The sequence below is a fragment of the Nansenia antarctica genome (genome assembly GCF_963989245.1).
Source record: "Nansenia antarctica genome assembly, chromosome: 15".
Lineage (NCBI taxonomy): Eukaryota > Metazoa > Chordata > Actinopteri > Argentiniformes > Microstomatidae > Nansenia > Nansenia antarctica.
In genome coordinates this window covers 22,747,447-22,770,809 of record NC_137685.1, presented here as the reverse complement: position 1 = coordinate 22,770,809, position 23,363 = coordinate 22,747,447, and the positions used below count along the sequence as shown (strand labels likewise).

The window sequence follows — 23,363 nt, the reverse complement described above, 5'->3', positions numbered from 1 at the left end:
TGTGTGACATCGACCTGAGGATATTCAGATAGTATGGGGGTGTTTCCTGATGAGTATTCAGACAGCATTGTTTTGGGGGTTTTGGCAGTGGGTCAAACTGGGACACATACACAGGTAGTACCACGACAAGGAAATATCCAGCCGAGACCAATGACTGACAGTTTACAAGTGCAAGCGAGACAGTTTACAGTGCAACATTTTAAAGGGGGACGTAACTTGACTTCGAAATGCTTCGAAACTACTACATTTGACACAAAGAAAAGAATAAAAAGGTAACGATTATTTCACAGCCCAGCACAGAGCAGGTGCTTACTTAGAATGTACACTGAGTAACAGTGTTATTACAGTACCTGATAATTGCATATCAACTACGCTCACTGGTTCGCTGACTCAAACACCACTTTGTGCCAAAAACCACTTTGGAGTACCGAGCTGTTAGCAGAGGTGCTGAATTTATTGGGGTAAGCAGCAGTATCACTCGTTATAGCCTCACTAAGTCAGACTAGAGATGACATTCTGGGTTCCAAGACTGTTACCATGGTTACCAAATACTTGCAAATATTGGGTGCAGGACCAGCTGAAATTGGGCTGTCAAATAAATGGTTACCTACCAACAACAACAACACAGAAGGGTAATTCCTAGGGACATTAAATCTCACAACAACCACGCAACCTTTCCCATAAAAAAAAACAGCAACAACATCAACGTCATGTTAGAGTGACCCCCTGCCCTGTGCAGCTCCTGCGGTCCCTCAGTAGGAGCGGGCGGTGGTGGCGGCGGCCCCCCCAGCCCCAGGTTTGCCGGCGGCCTCGGCCTGGTTGAAGGGGTTGGCAGAGCCGGAGGTCTGGTCGTGCTGGTCGATGGACTCGTACGCGTCTCTGTTCCGCGTCATCCTGGGGAAGCCGGCTGCGCGGAGATAAGAGAGCCAGAGGGTCTGAGATCAGATCAAAACAACGACTGTTTCCCCCCCCCCAATCACACGGTGTTGTACATTCAGAATCACTTACAACTCAACGGCAGCCGCCCGGAGCGTCTTCGGTACTATCGATCGTTAAAACTTAACTTCATGCTACAACGACTAGAACCTGAAGCTTCAGCAGAAGTCTGTACAGGTCTGTGCGGCCGGTATTGATTTTTTTAAGCAGCGGCGTTCTCGTTCCACTCTGCTGACTGATTCATGAGACACTTTGTTAGGTTGAATGGACTTGTGGTGTGATCTGGACTGTGTGGCGCTCGATACTGTTAAATGTTTCATCCGTCAACATGAAAAACTAAACCCCCCCCCCCGATTTAACTAAACATGTTTGATACCTTTTCCTCGTTCCTGTCCATCCGTTACAATGAGCCCCGTCGTCCCATTTCTACCTCCACCAGCCTCCCCTGCTATATTGTACACACACCGTTTCCATTTACATTTTGGGCATTTAGCAGACGCCTTTATCCAAAGCGAGATACAACAGATACATTTGATACAAGTAAGTGAATCATCTACCGACCTGTCATGGGAAAAGTAATCTATGCTCAGGCCAGGGGCCATTGGCAGTTGACATGCTACAAGCTAACACTGATTAGCCAATTGGAAAGCAGCTAAAGAATATAAAAACGACACAACTACACAATAGCACACAGTTTTAAACGAGATTAAATCCATTTACAAGTCTAGTGGGAGATGATTCTTCTCTTAGATTAGTCCTGCGTGCTGAGAATACCAATGACTTGGGTTGGATTCTATTGACCTGGACTCATTATTAGCTTTGATCACGTGACCAAAGCTAAATATCATATCGAAGCGCCCTTCTTATACACGACCAAGCATGTAATTCCAGTTGGCAAGGGTCCATTTTAGCTTTCAACCACAACCAGCACACAAAAATCATGAACGCAAATACACTCAGCATGTCATTCCCTCAAATAGAATTTATTAAAAAATATAATTTAACAAAATGGTCTACATTTAACATCTAAACTGCTATTTAATAACACAAAAACACTGGTGCCTAGCTGTGGTGGGTACAGAGTCTGCAATAATGTCACTCATGTTAGGCTACTACTAGTGTGTCACTATGTGTATTGGTAGTACTCATGTCCTACTGTGTGTTACTATGTGTATTCATGGTACTAATACTACTGTGTGTTCTACGTGTATTGGTGGTACTCAAACTACTGTTTGTGTACCGTCTGTATTGGTGATGTGACCCACAGCAAGACTGGTGCAGTGTATTAACGAAGTACCCCCTGTGCTTCAGAATGGAGCTTGAATACTGACATGCATTAAACGTGTATCAGCTACACTGATGAGGACTGTACGCTTACACACACACACACACACACACACACACACACACACACACACACACACGCACGCACGCACACACGCACACACACACACACACACACACACACACACACACGCACACACACACACACACACAGAAGCATGAATACAGACATACACACAGACACAGTACCCAGACATAAAAACTACATGTTTGTATGGTGACTATGGTAACCAGGCAGAACAGGTGACAGACAGACACATGAGAACAGACAACGGAACAACAAGGGAGTGGGACAGCAGGAGTACAAGGGGATTTAGAAAAACAAAAACAAAGAAACATTTAACGTGCGGCATACTTCTTCCGTCCGGTGGTTCCTCTCTCTCTCTGTGTGTGTGTGTGTGTGTGTGTGTGTGTGTGTGTGTGTGTGTGGTTGGACAGAAACAGGGAGGAGGAGGAAGGAGGTAGGAAGGCTCAGTAGCGGCGGCCAATAAAGGCACTGTCAGCACTATCCGTGGTGCAGCGACTGTCCACTGAGGTCTCTAGGTCTGAGGGGACAAAGATCAGCGGAGGAGAGGAGAGGGGGGAGAGGAGAGGAGAGGGGGGTTGAGAGAGGAGAGGAGAGGAGAGGAGAGGGGGGGTGAGGGAGGAGAGAGGAGAGGAGAGGAGAGGGGGGTTGAGAGGAGGAGAGGAGAGGAGAGGGGGGTTGAGAGAGCAGAGGAGGAGAGGAGAGGGGGGTTGAGAGAGGAGAAGAGGAGAGGATAGGGGGGTTGAGAGCAGAGGAGGAGAGGAGAGAAAAGGGGGGTTGAGAGAGGAGAGGAGAGGAGGGGGGTTGAGAGAGGAGGAGAGGGAAAAACACAAACAGGGTCAAACCACAACAGAGGAGACAGTGAGACAGAAAGGCAGACAGGCAGGCAGGCAGACAGACAGATAGAGACAGACAGACAGGTAAAGATAGATAGTGAGACAGCGTGAGGCATAGCGAAGAGGATACAGTGTACTTGTTGACAACTTAAGCTATCAACGTTTTTTCAAACATTCACTTACTCACTTATAGCGAACATAAAGCATGTCGAGTGGTGATGCATGGCAGCCATTTTGGACTGGAACGTGTACCAAATAACAATTAGTGCCCACGGCAGAAATGAAAACAAGCTCTACAGCCAAGTTTGCTCCAAATGAAGGTAAAAAAAAAAAATCACAATCATCTACGTTATATCAACGCTATACGCTACACCAAAACAACTGCCACTCCAGTTCCAGATAATTCTGCGTCATAGCGGCCAGTTTTTGGTCTCTAAAACCGCAGGGGTCTAAGTGACCCACCCCCCCACCTGTCAAGCAATCAGAAAACCATTACCATCAACCCCCTCTAAAACGCCATCATTATCCACCTTCATTAACCCCTGCACTAGTCAAAAATGGAGGGCCACAGGGGCCCGCTATTACCGTCTGATGACAGGGGAGTCAAATCAGGTTCTTATCAACATCGAAAAATATGAAAGAAAACATCCCGTAGTGGATTTATATGGGAATAAAAGCCTGGAAATGCTTGACGCTGTAGATCCAACTAATCCGATTGAGAAGAGCATAGATCTACAATTCATTCATTGAACGTGTGACTTCACATGTGTCCTTATGCGCAACAGGACAGGACAGACCATGCATTCATGCACTAAAGGAGTGAGCTACACAGTAAGTTAACAGTCCACGTGACCAACCTCTACTACAACACTAACAGTCTACATTACATGACCCACCTCTACTAAAACACCTTAAAAACACTGGCTTTAATCTCTACGATCACTCCTGACACATCCTTTAGGCCACTGAGTTATATTATATATATATATTAAAAAAACAACAACAGAAACACACTCCAGTTGATGAAGGCAGTAATTAACCAATCAACAGACACATCGTTTTTCATACAGTTCCATGTGGGATACATTAGGCTAAACATGTCATTCCTGACACATGGGTCGATAATGTGGTCCATGACTAATTAACAACCAAATCCACTCCTGTAATGTGATCTCACCACACACAGTAGCCATAACTCTCATCTAACTGGCTCACATTGGGTTGGTAATGAGGCGCATTAGTCTTGTGACCGTCACTGTAACCGAGTTATCTGGACTCTGTTTTTGATGCAGTATGTCCGTGCCCCCCCCCCCCCCCCCCCACAAACAACTTGGGCTCTCCAGCCCTCTCGTAGAGCAGACAACAGGGAACGACACCCACAGGCTCCCAGTTTGACGTCTCCCAGCCCCCTTGAGAAAGCGGAGAGCTACCCAGGCAAAAACAACAGAGAGACTGACTGTCCCCCTCTCTCCTTCAGGTTAGCACTGGGGTGGGATCTGAAGCGCACACACATCGTCACGATCACACCATGCTTCTAGCTTGGGTCAGACCAGTCCTCAGACCGTTCCCCCTTGCTCTGAACTCCAAAGCCTTGTTTGACTATTAGAAGCTAAAACCAACTTAGCTTTAACCCACAAAACAATAGTTAGTTAAGGTTTAAGACGAATCATATCAGAGAGACTGCGTCCATGGCTCTTTGGTTAAGGCCTTACCTATTAGTCCAGTGGAAGCTGGTGGAGGTAGAAATCGGAGGACGGGGCTCATGGTAGAGTAACGCACGGATCGGCACGAGGAACAGTATGAGGAGGATAGGATACCATTCCTTGTTTCGCTCCGTGCATTATACAACGAGCCCCGAGCGCCCTCCGATTTCTACCTCCACCGGCCGCCACCACCACTACCGCGGCTATTACACGGCTCACGGCCCTCGTCGACCGATCGATACGTACCGAAGTTGACGTTGTACTCTCCTCCCCGCTCGCGGTACATCTGGTAAACGAAGAAACAGGACACGGGTTTGATCAGCAGGCTGAGGATGGCCATGCCGGCGCTGAAGCGGAACGTGTCTCTGTTCCTCTCGGCCAGCCCCTCCGCCAGGGGGTAGTAGATGCCAAAATGGATGATGTCCGTCACCAACGTCACCGCCATCCCGACCAGAAACTAGACACACCCGTTGGAAGGCAAATGGAGAGAAGACACACATTTTTTGTTGTTGTTGTTGTTTTTTTAATAGACTTTCTAAAACACACGAAGGGAAGCGATAGAAATGAAAGGAAGGGTTGCTTCGCTGATAATGACACTTCTAGAACAGTTATTTCAAGCTGTGCAACTCGTCTCCGATTTCTTTGTCACGGGCCCGTAGGAATGGGAGGGACATGCTAAAAGCCAGTCAGACTACTGTATTATGATGTGTGGGGGGGAGGGCAGAGGAAGCTGTCATTGTGCAGGAGGGGGGAGAGAGAGTGCAGGAGTGGAGAGAGAGAGAGAGGGGAGACAGAGAGAGAGAGAGGGGGGGGGGGGACAGAGAGAGAGAGAGAAACAGAGAGAGAGAGAGAGAGAGAGAGACAGAGAGAGTGAGCGAGCGAGAGAGAGAAAGAGAGATGGAAGTATTTACGAGAGGAGAGAGAAGGAGGAGTGGGGGGGGGGGGGGTGATTTACCATGAGCACAGCATCGATGGAGTCCCTCTGGGCAATGGCCCACACACCCACGGCTAGAATACTGAAGTTACCCCAGGCATAGGAGGGAGGCAGCCAGGCCATACAGCCCCTAGAGTACACACACACACACACACACACACACACACAGTAATTAAGAGGGAATCATGTGGGGTGAATTGATCTGGGATCAATCGTCTGTCTGTGCCTCTAAAATAAATCATTGACGGACCATACAATAATACCACATATGGAGAACATTATGTTGTGTGACAAATATTGTGAAAGTAAAGTGTCCAGGTCTTAGTCTGCGTTAGCCCGCCACAGGTAACACACTGTTGACTACTGAACCACTGGACTAACCTGGGGAAACCTACCTTTGACTATGAGTGAACCACTATGACCACTCCACTGTGTTGGGTAAGAGTGAACCACTACTGACCACAGTGTTGGGTAAGAGTGAACCACTACTGACCACAGTGTTGGGTAAGAGTGAACCACTACTGACCACAGTGTTGGGTAAGAGTGAACCACTATGACCACTCCACTGTGTTGACGAGGGCAAGACGATACATTCCTCGGAAGTGTGAAAAGCCCAAGAGGAGCCAAACCCACCCACCCTCCCTCACCCACACCCACCCTCACTCACCCACACCCACTCACCCACCCACCCTCACCCACCCTCCCTCACTCTCACCCTCCCTCACCCTCCCTCACCCACCCACCCTCACCCTCCCTCACCCACCCACCCTCACCCTCCCTCACCCACCCACCCACCCTCACCCTCCCTCACCCACCCACCCTCACCCACCCACCCTCATCCTCCCTCACCCACCCACCCTCACCCACCCTCACCCACCCACCCTCACCCTCCCTCATCCTCCCTCACCCACCCACCCTCACCCTCCCTCACCCACCCACCCACCCTCACCCACCCTCCCTCACCCACACCCACCCTCACCCACCCCCACCCCCACCCACCCACCCACCCTCACTCACCCACCCTCCCTCACCCACCCACCCTCACCCACCCTCACTCTCACCCTCCCTCACCCACCCACCCTCACTCACCCTCACCCACCCACCCTCACCCACCCTCCCTCACCCAGCCTCACTCATTCACCCTCACCCACCCACCCTCACCCTCACTCACCCACCCTCCCTCACCCAGCCTCACTCATTCACCCTCACCCACCCACCCACCCTCACCCTCACTCACCCACCCACCCTCCCTCACCCACACCCACCCTCACCCACACCCACCCCCACCCACCCACTCACCCTCACCCACTCACCCACCCACCCTCACTCACCCTCCCTCACCCACCCACCCTCACCCACCCTCCCTCACCCACCCACCCTCACCCACCCACCCACCCTCACCCACCCTCCCTCACCCACCCACCCACCCTCACCCACCCTCACTCTCACCCTCCCTCACCCACCCACCCTCACTCACTCTCACCCACCCTCCCTCACCCACTCACCCTCACCCACCCACCCTCCCTCACCCAGCCTCACTCATTCACCCTCACCCACCCACCCACCCTCACTCACCCACCCTCCCTCACCCAGCCTCACTCATTCACCCTCACCCACCCACCCACCCTCACCCTCACTCACCCTCACCCTCCACCCACCCTCACCCACCCTCCCTCACCCACCCACCCACCCTCACCCACCCACCCTCCCTCACCCACACCCTCCCTCACCCACACCCACCCTCACCCACCCTCACTCACCCTCACCCTCCCTCACCCACCCACCCACTCTCACCCTCACTCACCAGATAGTCAGCAGCCAGTGCACCAGTACGATGGCCTGTAAGGGACAAAACACACAAACGTCATACGTTTTTTTTTTTACCAGATTGATTAGAGTAAAGACGTGACGTCAGCTCCACATCGCGGCTCATCTGGACACAAATAAAGTTCAGAGCATCTCGTTCTAGTCTCGCGATATGTTGAGGTTGAGGTTTGATTCACTTGTTGCCAGTTTCATCCAAGTGATGTTATGACAATAAAGCGTTTCTACTCAATCTCGTCAGCAGGAACTTTAACCATAGCGAATATAGTTTTTGCAACACTGTTTACAAACAAAAGTGCGCAGTGTTAAAGGTAAACACAGCAAGCATCGTATTGACAAATTCTTACATGCCTTCAAAGTGAAGTAAAATAACCAGGTTTACCTTGAGATTTATGGCAGGGATTTCCATTGTTTGATGTAATTTAAGTGCCCGTCAGTTTTCCACGTTGTTTGTGGAGGACAAGTACATAACTGTGCAACAACTTCTCTGTCTGAAATGTCTCTGAACCACCCCCGTTTAATCTGACAGCAAACACGAACCATGTGACAGGAGCCTGACTACCTCCACGTGACCCCACCCCCTCTCCCCACACCCCCACCCCCTCTCCCCCATCGTCCCACTCCTCACTCCTCCACCGTTGCGAATTTCCCAAACCTAGGAAGGCAGGGGGAGAAGGCTCATTATGCAGGGTATCCGCGGTGTCTTGAAAAGTATTAAAAGTTGATAACTCAATTTTGGGAAAATCAAGACCCTTAATATTAAAAAGTCTTATCACGATTTTATGAGGTCTTGAATTTTGTAGGTATTTTTCTGAATTAGACTCTGTCCAAAGATTTTGAGTCCTAAAAACGTTTAGTAAAATTTTGTGAATGTATTAGTTTTATTAAAAAACAAAGATGAACCGGAAATTCTGTTGTATGATAGTGGTCTAGTCTATTGCAAACTAAAACTGTTAAGTTAAAGGTGTCACTGATGTCAACGGTTACAGCTCCAAATGGCGGTGAGGTCTGGAAAAATATTGACAAGGTCTTTAAAAAGTCTTAGAAAGGTATTGAAATTAACCTCAAGATTCCTGTATACAGTATACCCTGTTATGGTTAGGGTTAGGATTAGAGCCTTCCCATGTCGTCCTGCCTTCCCCCTGCCCTCCTAAATGTCAGAAACTCTCCCACCGTTTCAGACTGGAACCATGTGAACTGTCAGTGAACAACCGCTATTGGCTCTTCTCCGTTATCTCTTCATCAATTATCCTGGTGATTTCACCATCATGCGTGTCGGAATGTAAGCAGCATGACAGTATTTGTACATCTACAATACTGAAGTTGACTCAGCATAGGCCCTACTAACCAACCACACCATTCTTTGGATACTTTCCCTGCCTACAGTATGTGTGTTCTCTTCTGTGTTTATATAATAAAGTCTAATAACGAAGGAATTCTGGTCCACAGACTTTTCACACGGAGGCCCCTGAGCCAGGAAGATAGATTGAGTCATGAGCATTCTGCTGTTCACACTCAGGCCCTCAAGTAATAATAAAAAAGGATACCAAAACAAATAAGGTGAGGGTAAAAAACAACAACCCAGAATGCTTTGTTGTATTACATTTGTTGTTAAACTAAGTTACAACTTTTCTTTTATCATTCACATAGACGAGTGGTGTTAAATCATGAAAGAAGTCACGAGGTGAATGAATATCTGTGATCCAGAGTGACACATCTTGACATCTTTTCTGATGATTTTTTTCTCTGCGTCTCCCAAACCAGTAGAGGCAGAAGTCGGAGGGCGGTGGCCTCATTGCAATGCATGGACACATTTGATACCATTCCGTTCCATGCGTTACAATGAGCCCATCTTACCATTTCTACCCTGCTGACACAGCCCCTATCTCCCGTTTAGGTGTCTAGCGTGGGCCTGCACTTGAATCTGCAGTTATGAGATGACACAATCACGTTACATCTCTTGTCATTTCCTCTGAAGCCGGTCATAAAGCCTCTCTCACAGGGAACTGATCTGTTTATTTGTGCACAGGAGAGGCTCTGTGTGTGGAATACTGTATTTCTCATATTAGCTGACACTTCAGAGAATTGTTAATGTGTTCCCTTGTAACTGCGGTGTATAACTTTATTTTGGTGAAAACACATTACACGTTATAGCTTAGAACTGTTTGCTTTCTACCCAGCCTCTCAAGAGACAAACGCAAACACACACACACCAACGTTTTGGGGGTCAAGGTTGGCCTTGTTAGGGAGGTTAGGGAGGCTAGCAAGTAAGTAACCACAAGATTGCGGATTCCACAAGATTGCTGGTTCAATCCCTGGATGTGGGCCAGTGATTGGAGGGTTGCTGAAATCACATCTACTCTACATGGCCAGTTACTATAACTAATATGAGAATAACAACTAAACATGAAAATCAGAAAACACTAGTAAAACCAAAGAATAGCATAATTAGCTACTTATTTAAGTACTTGTTTACTTATAAGATACAAATTAGTGCCTAATAAGTCTTCCACTGATTTCTTAATGGACTGTCTTCATGTTTCTCATGGCTTCTATCATGTGAGACAGATATGAACAACAGAGCACAAAGTATATGATCACCCTTCTGTGCTGCTTCAGGTACGTCTGAGTTGAATGATAGCTGTATCAGAGGCAGCTGTATCAGAAGCAGATACGATCTCTAATCATCCCTCCATTTCCTATCGCAGCCAGAAAGCCTGGGGTCTCTCTGCTGCTGCTGCTGCTGACTAATATGCCATGCCTGTCTCAGGAGAAATGGGAGATCATCCAGACCAGATTATACCTTTTGTGTTCCCCGATTTCTTTTTTGGGTGTCCTCCTCCTCCTCCTCCTCCTCTCACACCCTGCTGGTGATGACCCCTATTGGCCGTGTGTCACCAATATGGCAGATGGCCCTTGGCCTCCGGTGACCAGCTGTAACCTTTGAACCCTGACCTCACAGATAGATAGATAGATAGTTGGGGTGGGGGGAGGGCAGGATAAAATGCTGGGGTGGTGGTGGGTTGTGTGCATGGGGGGGGCACAGATGGATGTGTACTGTTACTTCATTTCCTATTGTGATTTCTTTTTCTCTCTCTCTCCACACAAGGAAGCCAAATCAATCACAGAGAGAAGAAACCGTAACGTAATTGGAGAACAAGTGACCCTGTTTGGCTTCTAACCGGTCGGAAGTCTGGCCGCCGTGGCCGGTCTCCTCCCCGGAGAGTGATCGACGACGCCGCTGACACAACACTCATCTGGAAAAAACATCCTCGCCCGTTGCCCCTCGCCGTAGAGCAACAGGGTCCCGTCCTCGTCTCATTGCGTGCTTTATGAGCTGTTTAACAGTCGAGGCAGGTTCCCTTGGTGATGTGATGCTGCAGCCGGCTCCCTCCAACTTCCTACCGAGATCAGCCGAGAGTCTGATATATCATCCCGCTGGCCGCCGGCCAAGCGCCCAGCAGAGCTCCCAGTACCACACAGCACACTCTGTCTTAGAGGTAAATTAAAAATACATCACTGCTGCTTTTATTCCACGGTCGTATATCATGATGGTGAGATCAACGTTTTAGTCGCAGTGAGGCTGGTTGTGAGAGAGAGACCAGTGTTATAGTCCCAGTGATCTGGTTGTGAGAGAGAGAGACCAGCTCTATAGTCCCAGTGATCTGGTTGTGAGAGAGAGAGACCAGCTCTATAGTCCCAGTGATCTGGTTGTGAGAAAGAGAGACCAATGTTATAGTCCCAGTGATCTGGTTGTAAGAGAGACCAATGTTATAGTCCCAGTGATCTGGTTGTGAGAAAGAGAGACCAATGTTATAGTCCCAGTGATCTGGTTGTAAGAGAGACCAGTGTTATAGTCCCAGTGATCTGGTTGTGAGAAAGAGAGACCAGCTCTATAGTCCCAGTGATCTGGTTGTGAGAAAGAGAGACCAATGTTATAGTCCCAGTGATCTGGTTGTGAGAAAGAGAGACCAATGTTATAGTCCCAGTGATCTGGTTGTGAGAAAGAGAGACCAATGTTATAGTCCCAGTGATCTGGTTGTAAGAGAGACCAGTGTTATAGTCCCAGTGATCTGGTTGTGAGAAAGAGAGACCAGCTCTATAGTCCCAGTGATCTGGTTGTGAGAAAGAGAGACCAATGTTATAGTCCCAGTGATCTGGTTGTGAGAAAGAGAGACCAATGTTATAGTCCCAGTGATCTGGTTGTAAGAGAGACCAGTGTTATAGTCCCAGTGATCTGGTTGTGAGAAAGAGAGACCAGCTCTATAGTCCCAGTGATCTGGTTGTGAGAAAGAGAGACCAATGTTATAGTCCCAGTGATCTGGTTGTGAGAAAGAGAGACCAATGTTATAGTCCCAGTGATCTGGTTGTGAGAGAGAGAGACCAGCTCTATAGTCCCAGTGATCTGGGTCTGGATTCACGAAAGGTTCTTAAAAAGAAATGTCTTCTGAACTGCTATTTCTTCTTTACTCTTAAGAGGAAATTTGAGATAATTTCAATCGAGAGAGACTAACCTTTTAGTGCTCGTGAGCTGACTGTTAAAAACCACAATCCTATAGTGCCATTGATCCGATTGTTAGAGAGAGACCAACCCCATAGTCCTGGCTGTTTGATACCATTCCTCATTCCGTTTTCATGCATTACAATGAACCCGTCCTCCGATTTCTGCCTCCACCATTCTCCCCTGCAGTCCCAGTGAGCTCATTGTTTGAGAGGCCATCCCTATAGTCTCAGTGAGCTGATTTTTAAGGAGAGAAACTAATTTAACTTTCTCTGGCTATCAAATATTGATACAGGCAAGATTGCGGGAGCGATGTAACGTTTTACTCGCCACTGCACATTAGTTAATTGATTTAACTTTCTCTCTGCTTTGTAGAGCAGTTCTTGAGAGAAGGAGAGAGAGAGGGAGAGAGAATGTGATGCTTGGGTTCACAGTAAAGCATTCCATCAATAGAACACAAATTAGAACAAAAGTCGTAGATGTAACCATGGACACAATGCCGACAAGACCAAAGAGCCGGCGGTGGACTTCAGAAAAAAGAGGCAGGCACAAGACCCCATCACCATCAACGGGTCTGCTGTAGAGAGGGTTAACAGCATCAAGTTCCTGGGGGTTCACATCACCAACGACCTCACCTGGGATGTACACACCAACCAAGTGGTGAAAAAAGCGCAACGCCTCTTTCATTTGAGGAGGCTGAAAAAAAGTTTGGTCTAGGGCCTAAGATACCGGGGGCCTTCTTTAGAGGAACAATAGAGAGCATCCTGACAGGCTGCATCATTGCCTGGTATGGGAACTGCACTGCCCAAAAACTGATACTTGAATCGGAACTTTCCGTAATGCTGTTTACATTAAGAATGTTGATATGCTGATCCGCATACTGCTGCTATCACTATTCTATTATTGACGCTCTGACGCTACTGTATACAGCTATTGTTGATTGTTGTCTATATCCTGCTTATTCTTTATTGATTGTTGTTATGTCCTGCTTATTCTATTATTGATTTTGTATTTCTACTGCAATGTCCGTGTCTAATTGAACCTGAACCCAAGAATTGTACTCTTTGTATCTGTACATTGATGTAATAAAAGCAATTCTGATTCTGATTCTGATTCTGAAGCCAAAGCCGCTAATACGTCTGACTAGAGGCTGGTATAAAGGGCTCTGCACACAGCGTGCGATTTCTGTTGCGCGTCAACGTTCCATAATTTCAATTGTTGTTATGAATGGAATCGAATTTTCGTCGTGCGGGGCCGTGTGCATTGCGATGCGATGTTCTCATAGACTTCCATTCAAACTTCAAAATGGAACGTTGACGCGCAACAGAAATCGCACGCTGTGTGCAGAGCCCTTAAGCTCTTGTAGAAAAGGCTTCCTCCATGTAATAATTGAATGAACAGTCTTGGCTTTCATCAACAATAATGTCAGGTTTCTTTGGCACATACCGTAACAAAAAATAAAAAACCTTGCCATAATTTTTACTGAACCAACTTGCCATGACACAGGAATGGTTGTGAATTCTAACAATGTGCGGACACACACACACACACAGCAACCCACTCAGTTAGTACATAGCCTACAGCCAGTCATCAGAGCTCCTGAGGCCCATCAGATATAGTCACATCCTTCCTCATTCACTGTCACACAGCAACCGAGAACACCACCGGTGTCATGGGGTGTGTCATGTGACTTTTCTGCTGTGGAGTGTGAGCAATGAGACTGTGCTGTAGCGTGTGGGGTGTGGGGTTGTTGGTTGTGGGGTGTAGGGTGTGGGGTGTAGGGTGTATGGTGTGGGGTGTATGGTGTATGGTGTGGGGGTGTATGGTGTATGGTGTGGGGTGTATGGTGTATGGTGTGGGGTGTAAGGTGTAGGGTGTGTGGGGTGTGGGGTGTATGGTGTGGGGTGTGGGGCATCAGCCTCTGGGGTGTTTTGGGGACAGGCCTGAGATCAGTGCTTTTTGAGTTGAGTAGGACGGCACATCTTTGTTCTGTTAGAAAAGCCTGTTTGAGACAATAAAAAGAACATTAAAAAAAGAAAAGACTGTTTGAGCACGCAGAGAGCTCGTCTGAGATAGGATCCATATCAGGGGAGCATGTGGGTTTGGTACGTTTCCAAACTCTGTTCCATGCATCACAATGAGCAGGCCCTCGATTTTCTGCTTCCACCAGCCGCCTCTGACCCATATCATCATACCGCTGTAGTAGACAATGCTATTAGGGAAGAGACGCTCAATATGGAAGAAAGATAGATTACTGCTCCTCAAGAATACTCCAGGCAACAGTCATCATTGTACAAGTGTTTAATCATGAAAAATGAGGCTGAAAGAAACACAGTATAGAGAGAAAATCCAGTTTAAGAGATAGTATAAATAAAACATAAACTCCTCCAAAAAAGTTTGAAAACATTATTTCGGTCGATTATTCCTCCCCTTTAATAATACCAATTGGTATTGTATTTTGGGTATTTGGGAGGTACAACTTGTAAGGATCATGCATTCGTGGAATGAGCAACACAGCTAACCCAAAGGTCCCAAAATCCCCTGCAATATTCTTCTGTGGGGCGGTATCTCTCTCACAGGCAAAACAGAACCTGTCATCATTGAAGGCTGATATCTCAATGCAGTGAGATATTGGAATGATATTCTGGAGCAAGTGGCGATCCCATATCTCAAGAATCTGGGACCTAACTCCATCCTCCAGGATGACAACGCTCGCCCCCACAGAGCCAGGATCATCACAGAGTACCTCCAGAATTTGGGAGTGGAGAGGATGGAATTGCCATCCAAGGTGACTAATCAGGCTTTCCAACGATATAAAATACAATACCAATTGGTAATATTAAAGGGGAGGAATAATCGACCGAAATAATGTTTCCGAACTTTTTTTGAGGAGTTATATATTAAAACAAATGTCAAATGAATGTCGTAACATACTAATTACTTTTTAAAGAGTAGTGTGATCATCAGTAGAAAAGCCAGAAAAGGCAATCAATCCATTCTGAGAAAACACATTCATATGTACAGGACAGGACACAGGTAATAATCACACATGGCTTGTTGGCTGTTTTTGGACACGCGTGTGCATGATTCTGTGCCAAGGGGGTTGGGGAGACCCAGTGAGTTGATAGTATGACATTCTGAATTAACTAGCTTTGTCAGTGTAGGCTGCCTTCTGCCTGCTCTGTCATAGTGGTCATGTACGGGATTTGTGTGTGTGTGTTTATGTGTGTTTGTTTTTCTGTGTGTGTGTGTGTGTGTGTGTGTGTGAGAGTGTGTTTGTTTTTCTGTGTGTGTGTGTGTGTGTGTGTGTGTGTGTGTGTGTGTGTGTTGTGTGTGTGTGTGTATATGTGTGTTGCTCCTCTTCCTCCTCTTCCTCACACTGTGATGAAGGCTCCCAGGTCGCTGTCAGCTGCCTCTGGCACCACACAGCGCCCCCTCCTCCTGGTCACACGACGCTTGCGGTGGAACTTGGCGTAGCAACGGAACCCTGGGATGGAATCATGGAAAACCAACCAATCAGTTGATTGGGAGGAAGGGCCGATCGGTTGGTTGTGATAAGACACTATCACAATCAATTCACTGATTGAACAGTTATGCTCTGAACCTCCTACATATTCTAAGTGACTTCCCTGAGTGAGGATTATAAACATAGATACTGTATATAATTAGATTAGATTAGATACAATTTTATTGTATTGTCATTGCAGAGTACAAGTACCAGACAATGAAATGCAGTTCAGCATCTAACCAGAAGTGTAAATAGTGATATAAAACACGATATTAAAAAAATGACAATGATAGTGATGGGTACAATATGGCAAGTACGGTAGTTAGAGGTTATATATATATATGAGCTATGAGCTATGTACAGTTAAGGTGGTTTAAGATAATATAGAGACATATACCGGTATTATACGGTAATATAGAGGCATGTCCTTCGTGTAGTTCTGTCACTCACCCTCCTCGCACATGCAGTCGTCGTAGCACTTGTTGTTGAGGCCTCGGTTGTGAGGTTTGCACTCGTGCTGTCTCAGGTCACAACAGGAGCCTACGGGAGGGGAAAAGAGAGAAGCTAGCTCATTTAACTTATTTAGCACCGAGGGTCCAATAAAGTCGCCCCAAATTGTCAACATTCTAGAGTGCCAAATGTGACTTTATTCACCAGAAATGCAGACATTGTGATGGTTCATTTTGGAGACAATCAAAGCATTGTTGCTAGGTAAATACCACATAAAACACTTGGCACTCTAGGTGGAGAGTTTTCCGGAATTCTTTGGCAGTTGGTGCATTAACACAACGTACGGCACGTGCCAAGCCATCCCTCATAGCTTCTCAGGTTGGGAGACGCTACTTGGCTGCTACATAGCTGAAATGTCGTTAAAAGCTTATTGTGAGATGTGAAAAGGGCAACTCTGTTGTAAGTTTGTAAATGTTTTTTGTTTATGCAATGATGTTTGAAAGCGCTGATGATGTTTTGACTGTACTGGGACCTTCATCAGAATGACCCCAGAGGCGGGGGTGGCCTGTCCCTCCTGAGACCTCTCCACCTTCTGTACAGTTTCTCTACTGTAAATAATAATCATATTTTTAAAAAGCAAAAAAAAAAAAAAAAATCTTCCTTCTTCTAGCATTATGACTGCCAATGGCCCCTGGGCTGAGCATAGACTACTTTTTCTTGTGATAATAATAATAATAATAATAATAATAATAATAATAATAATAATAATAATACATTAGACTTATATAGCGCTTTTCTAGACACTCAAAGACGCTTTACAAACTGAAAAGATCTAGTAGTAAAATAAAAAGAAACAAAAAACTATAAAGTATAGGGGTCTAATTCATTTTTAGATTACTAAATCTAAATCTAAGGGTCTTTGTAGGACAATCTACTCTGGATACTGCAAGTACTGTATATCTAGATTTCGGGCGGAGAAGCGGCGAACAAGCAACGCTCCATCATCTATCCATCAGTCATCCATCAGTCATCACAAAAGATGACTGATGGATGACTGATGGATAGATGATTCACAAATGTCTTTGTTCTAAGTCGCTTTGGATAAAGGCGTCCGCTAAATACCCAAAATGTCAAATGTAAATGGGATGATTCAGGGGTCAGGGGTCACAGTGGAGCCACTGACCTGGCAGGCAGTCCAGGTGGTGATCACATGGCTCGATAGCATCAGTGTCCACAGTCACGTTCCCACTGCTCAGGTTCTTACTGCGCCTCTTGTCTGCAGCAGAGGAAATAATAAACAACAAGGACCCATTAGTACTGAGACAGACGGACGATTAAATGAACACTTTAATGTGCCACAACAACACATACTTCAAGCAGGGGTTTCACTACGATGCGTATATATTTGTCAGTACACACCAAGGGATTAACACTAGAAGAGTCACGGTGACCCCTGTGAGTAAAAAAAATAAATATATCTTTGCACTCGATCAAATTTCAGGGCCCACCTTTCATGACTTTTCCTAGATATGTGTGTTCTACCACCCAGTATCCTTAAATTTTCAAAATCACTTCAGGATAAGATAGTATAAAGCTATTTTGCAGTTTTTCTGTGTAGGAGGCAGGCTAAAAAAAAGAAGCGCCCTCTAGTGATCTCTGTGTGTAAATAGCAGATTTACATTCTAAAAAAGGGGGTCTATTTGACTCCCAAGGCGGCTCTACTAGTAGGTAAAATAGGCACGGCTGTTGTGGTGTTAAGGATGTGGTTTGGGGGAGAAGAACATGTGTATTTAGGCATGTCTGTTCTAAATGGTGCTCGAGGTTGTGATTGTTCCCACACTGACGTCATTCATTCATTGTTCATTGTCACACGCCAGGAGATGCAAATGTAGAGGTGTGTCCCAAGTTTTATTTTATTTATTCTTACATAGCGCCTTTATCCAAAGCGCTTTACAACGGCCTCTCATTCATCCATTCACACACACATTCACACACCAATGGCGGCAAGCTACCAAGCAAGGCGCCGGCCGCTCACTGGGAGCAATTTGGGGTTCAGTGTCTTGCCCAAGGACACTTCGACATGTGGCCAGCCGGGCCCTGAACCGCCGATCTGCCAACCTTGGGATCATTAGACGGCGGCTCTACCTCCTGCGCCACAGCCACCCGAAGACTTCCCAAAGCCTTCCAAGTCTTCTGCCTTCCTTCTCAAAACCGCATCGGAGGAGAAGATCTTAGGAGGTTCCTCCCAGCAGATGTTACGCCTCAATGCTTCTTGAGAAAGAAGCGAGGAATAGAGGGGACAAACTATTGGGACGCTACCAATGAGCATGTCTGTTTGAGCGAACGAGAGAGAAGGAGAGAAGTGGAGAAGGTGAAAACAAGGGAAGTCACGTTTTGCTTTTGATTGAAAAAGAGAGAACCTTTCTTCCGGGAAGAGGGCCACGCATCAACTGGCTTCATGTCCTCGTAGTCTGTCCAATCAAACAGAGTCATGTCCAGAGTGGGCAGCACCTCACCCTGCACCTTCCCCCGGCCCGACTTCTGGAACAGAGAAAACATAACACATCCTTAAGACAGGTAGGTACTTCCCTTTTTCTTTTTTTTTCTTTTTTATCAATTATTTATTACAAAACAGTGCACATGAAAAACTCACAATTATAACACCAAACAAAATAAGTGTCTGTCCTGACTTTTTTTTTCTTTATCTTACCCCCCCCACTATAAACACACGAGTAACCCCCCCCCCCCCATGGCGATAACATCCCTTAGGTAGGTACTTCCCTGAGGAGACATTCAGCCGTGACAACAGCTCAGACCACAAAAACAACAACAACAACGACAAAATAAAAATATGACAATTGAATAATAGGCTAAATAAAACAGATACAAAATACAAAATAAAGATAGCTATTATTTATTCAGTTAATGATCACCCCTGCTCTCTAACGGTGTGGTGTGTCGGTCAGCAGAGGCTGGTGGAGGTAGGCATCGGAGGACACGCTCATTATAAGGCATGGAATGCAATGAGCCCATCCGCCACCAACCTCCCCCGGGGGGTTTTCCATCAATGTCGCGAAAGGAAAATCCAGGCTTATTTTCTCACGAGACTTATCAAAAATAAGCCTGTTTTTTCCTTTAGTGACGTTGATGGAATATCCCCCCCCCCCAACAGTGTCTATGTTAAACAGTTGAAGGTCTCTAATGCAGACATTGTGATGGTTCATTTTGGAGACAGTCAAAGCATTGTTGCTAGGTAAAGGACTTTTGAGATGTGGCCCTGGCCTGTTAAACGGCCTCTAAAAGCTTGGGCTTCCTCAGGGCAGGACCTCCCCACCCAGAAGCTCTTCAAACACTGACTTCACAGGGGAGACAGGGGCTGCGTACGACGCCCCCTGGTGCACAAAACCAAAGGAGACGTGCTGAGCTGAAGCCTGGGTTGACACAGTTAATCCCTACAGGTGAAGACGCTCTTCAGTTACACACACACAAAGCGCCAAAGCAATTTAACGCGCGAATCAATATTGACGAAGCGTGTCTCCTAGGTGGATATTGCACACTGCCATAACCATGCGTAATGAACTTCATAAAAGCCTCTTCCTGTACTGCATTTCCTGCACGCTATGTCGAGAAAATAATAGGGCAGTATAATTGGAGTCAATATGCCTTTGGAGAGGCCTCTCGGGGAAGGCCTGGAGTGCGGAGCGCTATAGAATACCATCTATCAGTAATAAGGAGCTACGCCCGTGTCCTCGTTCACATCGATTCCCTGCTCCTTTCCTCTCGCCCTCAGGACACGTTGAGGAACATCAATTAGATGAATTGCAGCAGGTTACTAGCTCTGGCTCTGTTCATTTAGCCATCAGCCGAGATCGAACATTCATTAAGATGGCTCGCGGCGTCAGTAGGTCATTGAAGCCGGGTCCACGCGAAAGCCATAGTTTCTCCTGCAGGCCAATACCTTGACAGCCCCTGAATACAGACATACACACACACAGGGCTCTGTCTCTCTCTGTCTCTGTCTCTCTCCCTCTCTCTGTCTCTGTCTCTCTATCTGTCTCTGTCTCTCTCTCCCTCTCTCTCTCTGTCTCTCTCTCTCTCTCTCTCTCTCTCTCTCTCTCTCTCTCTCTCTCTCTCAGCTTGTAAACAGCATACCAAGCAGTCTGACAGTCCAGTCCTCATACTACCTACAGTAGTACGTTTTGGGAAATGGAAGGAACGATTTTTTTTTTATTTGTGTATCATCTACGTGTCAATGGAGGGAACAGAGGAGCGATAACTCTCTATCTATGTGTGTGTGTGTGTGTGTGTGTGTGTGTGTGTGTGTGTGTGTGTGTGTGTATGTGTGTGTGTGTGTGTGTGTGTGTGTGTATGTGTGTGTATGTGTGGGTGTGTGTTATGTCAGGCAGCATGGTAGGACACAGGGAAGGACAGATGGCTGTGAGGAGGAGGGGTAAGCATCGACACCTCTCCCCCTCACACTCTCCCCCTCACACTCTCCCCCTCACACTCCCCAGAACACTTGTTCTGGTTGCCTAGCGTAGCCTCTGGTAGATGGCTGCTGCTGCTGCTGCTGGCAGTACATTCTCCAGTCATACAGGGTAACGAGGCAGTACATTCTCCAGTCATACAGGGTAACCAGGCAGTACATTCTCCAGTCATACAGGATAACCAGGCAGTACATTCTCCAGTCATACAGGATAACCAGGCAGTACATTCTCCAGTCACACAGGATAACCAGGCAGTACATTCTCCAGTCATACAGGATAACCAGGCAGTACATTCTCCAGTCATACAGGATAACCAGGCAGTACATTCTCCAGTCACACAGGATAACCAGGCAGTACATTCTCCAGTCATACAGGATAACCAGGCAGTACATTCTCCAGTCATACAGGATAACCAGGCAGTACATTCTCCAGTCATACAGGATAACCAGGCAGTACATTCTCCAGTCATACAGGATAACCAGGCAGTACATTCTCCAGTCATACAGGGTAACCAGGCAGTACATTCTCCAGTCATACAGGATAACCAGGCAGTACATCCTCCAGTCATACAGGATAACCAGGCAGTACATCCTCCAGTCATACAGGATAACCAGGCAGTACATTCTCCAGTCATACAGGGTAACCAGGCAGTACATCCTCCAGTCATACAGGATAACCAGGCAGTACATTCTCCAGTCATACAGGATAACCAGGCAGAACATTCTCCAGTCATACAGGATAACCAGGCAGTACATTCTCCAGTCATACAGGATAACAAGGGTGTTATCATAGGGACAGATGGGAGTATTACTACTCATCTCTAAATGCTATGAATTATCTTCCGCCGTTGACTGAAGATCTCTTCAGGCTACACCTTAACAGCCATGGGTGGGGGTCATTTGACCCTGTGAGTAAAACATGTTTTATATCTTTGCACTCGCTAACATTTCAGGACCCTCCTTTCATGGCTTTTCCTAGATATGCGCGTTCTACCACTCAGTATCCTTACATTTTTAAAATCACATCAGGATAAGCTAGTGTAAAGCTATTTTGCAGTTTTTCTGTGTAAGAAGCAGGCTAATTTACAAGCGGACAACTAGTGGTCATTGTGTGTAAATAGCATCTTTGCATTGTAAAGCCCCCCTGAGGCGGCTCTTTTAGTAGGTCAAAAAGGCACGGCTCTTCTAGTGTTAACTGTCTGTCCAATGACCTCTTCATCCCCTCTACCCAACTGTACAGTTTATCTACTGTGAATAATAAATAAATACATTTACAAAAAGATATACATTTTAATTCTTCTTTGCATTTTATACAACAGTTAGTTCCGACCAAGTCATTTCATTGGACAAGAGGCATTCCATGAGTGCTGATATACAGTATAACAGCACTGGGACCTTTAACTATATGTATCACTCCGCCGCACAGATGTTCTACTAAATGACCGTTAATTAGACTACATGTTTGTGTTCAGGTTACTAGGCAATAGTCCATTTGAAGTTCAGTTGCGGAACTATTTTATTTAAATTTTTATGATTAAATAAACAAACAAATCATAATATGTTGTCGCTTATTACTGTTAACTAATAAATTGCGCTGTAGAACTGTGGTATAACAGTACCTACGACCGAATCACAGCCGTGCTGATATTCAGTATAACACACTCCCTCTCGTGTGATATTGCTGCCAATGACTGCCAATGGCCCCTGGCCCTAGCATAGATGACCTTTTCTTGCTATGGCTGATGGACCCCTGGAGAGTCGTGTAACAATGGCTAGCGGATGAGGTGAGAGTCCTCTTTGGTTAGAATTGACAGGTGGGGTGATCCACTAAGGCCGTTTATGAGCGTTCATTGTTTTTAGTGCTTAGCCTATACAGCCTTGCTTCACCACGCTTTCTGTCAGGGGTACCTGGGGTTTGGTGGAGGCCGGGGGCAGCGTTGGGGGATGCTCGTTCGTCACCATGGTAACCATGGAAGAGCCGGAGCCGAAGACAACGGTGTCGACGGGGGAGGAGGGGGGGTCGGTGGGCGGGGTCATGCGGTGAGAGGGGAAGACGGCAGCGGCGGAGGAGGAGGAGGAGGAGGAGGAGGAGGAGTAGGCTTCATCAGACAGATCCTTGTCCTTCAGAACAGAGCCCAGTTCAGGCTCAGAGTCTGGGAGGAACCCTGGAGGGAGTGGAGGAAGGCAGGGGGGTGGGGGGGCGGAGAGAGGGGAGAGGGGAGAGGATGGGGGGAGGGGTGGTGTGGAGGAAGGCAGGGGGTGGGGGGCGGGAGAGAGGGGAGGGGTGAGGGGAAGACAAGGTGAGGGAGGAGAGGGGAGAGGGGGAGGATGGGGGGAGGGGTGGTGTGGGGGAAGGCAGGGGGTGGGAGGAGGAGAGAGGGGAGGGGTGGGGGAAGGCAGGGGGTGGGAGGAGGAGAGAGGGGAGGGGTGGGGGAAAGCAAGGTGAGGGAGGAGAGGGGGAGGATGGGGGGAGGGGTGGTGTGGTGGAAGGCATGGGGTGGGAGGAGGAGAGAGGGGAGGGGTGGGGGAAGGCAGGGGGTGGGGGGGAGGAGAGAGGGGAGAGGGGAGGGGTGGGGGAAGGCAAGGTGAGGGAGGAGAGGGGAGAGGGGGAGGATGGGGGGGTGGTGTGGTGGAAGGCAGGGGGTGGGAGGAGGAGAGAGGGGAGGGGTGGGGGAAGGCAAGGTGAGGGAGGAGAGGGGAGAGGGGGAGGATGGGGGGAGGGGTGGTCAGGGGGTGGGAGGAGGAGAGAGGGGAGGGGTGGGGGAAGGCAAGGTGAGGGAGGAGAGGGGGAGGATGGGGGGAGGGGTGGTCAGGGG

At 47.3% G+C, this 23,363-nt stretch overlaps 2 protein-coding genes across 2 annotated transcripts in view; both read right to left on the bottom strand.

Annotated features, from left to right (window-relative positions):
- Positions 1-752: 752 nt before the first annotated feature.
- agtrap (angiotensin II receptor-associated protein) lies at positions 753-8,044 on the bottom strand (the record flags this gene model as incomplete). The annotated part of the gene is made up of 5 exons (XM_080546097.1): positions 7,985-8,044; positions 7,583-7,617; positions 5,800-5,908; positions 5,091-5,301; positions 753-907 (listed from the first exon to the last, which is right to left on the bottom strand). Exons 1-5 carry the CDS (start codon positions 8,009-8,011, stop codon positions 753-755), a joined length of 537 nt encoding a protein of 178 aa, XP_080402223.1. The 5' UTR covers positions 8,012-8,044.
- A 7,433-nt stretch (positions 8,045-15,477) lies between these two features.
- draxina (dorsal inhibitory axon guidance protein a) overlaps positions 15,478-23,363 on the bottom strand; it is a gene marked incomplete at its 3' end in the record, with an annotated part of 20,237 nt that continues 12,351 nt past the window's right edge. The window contains exons 3-7 of the mRNA XM_080545683.1: positions 22,456-22,712; positions 18,482-18,602; positions 17,245-17,337; positions 16,062-16,151; positions 15,478-15,590 (exon numbers count right to left, since the gene is read on the bottom strand). Coding sequence (XP_080401809.1) covers positions 15,478-15,590; positions 16,062-16,151; positions 17,245-17,337; positions 18,482-18,602; positions 22,456-22,712 — 674 coding nt within the window. The remainder of the gene's footprint in view (positions 15,591-16,061; positions 16,152-17,244; positions 17,338-18,481; positions 18,603-22,455; positions 22,713-23,363) is intronic.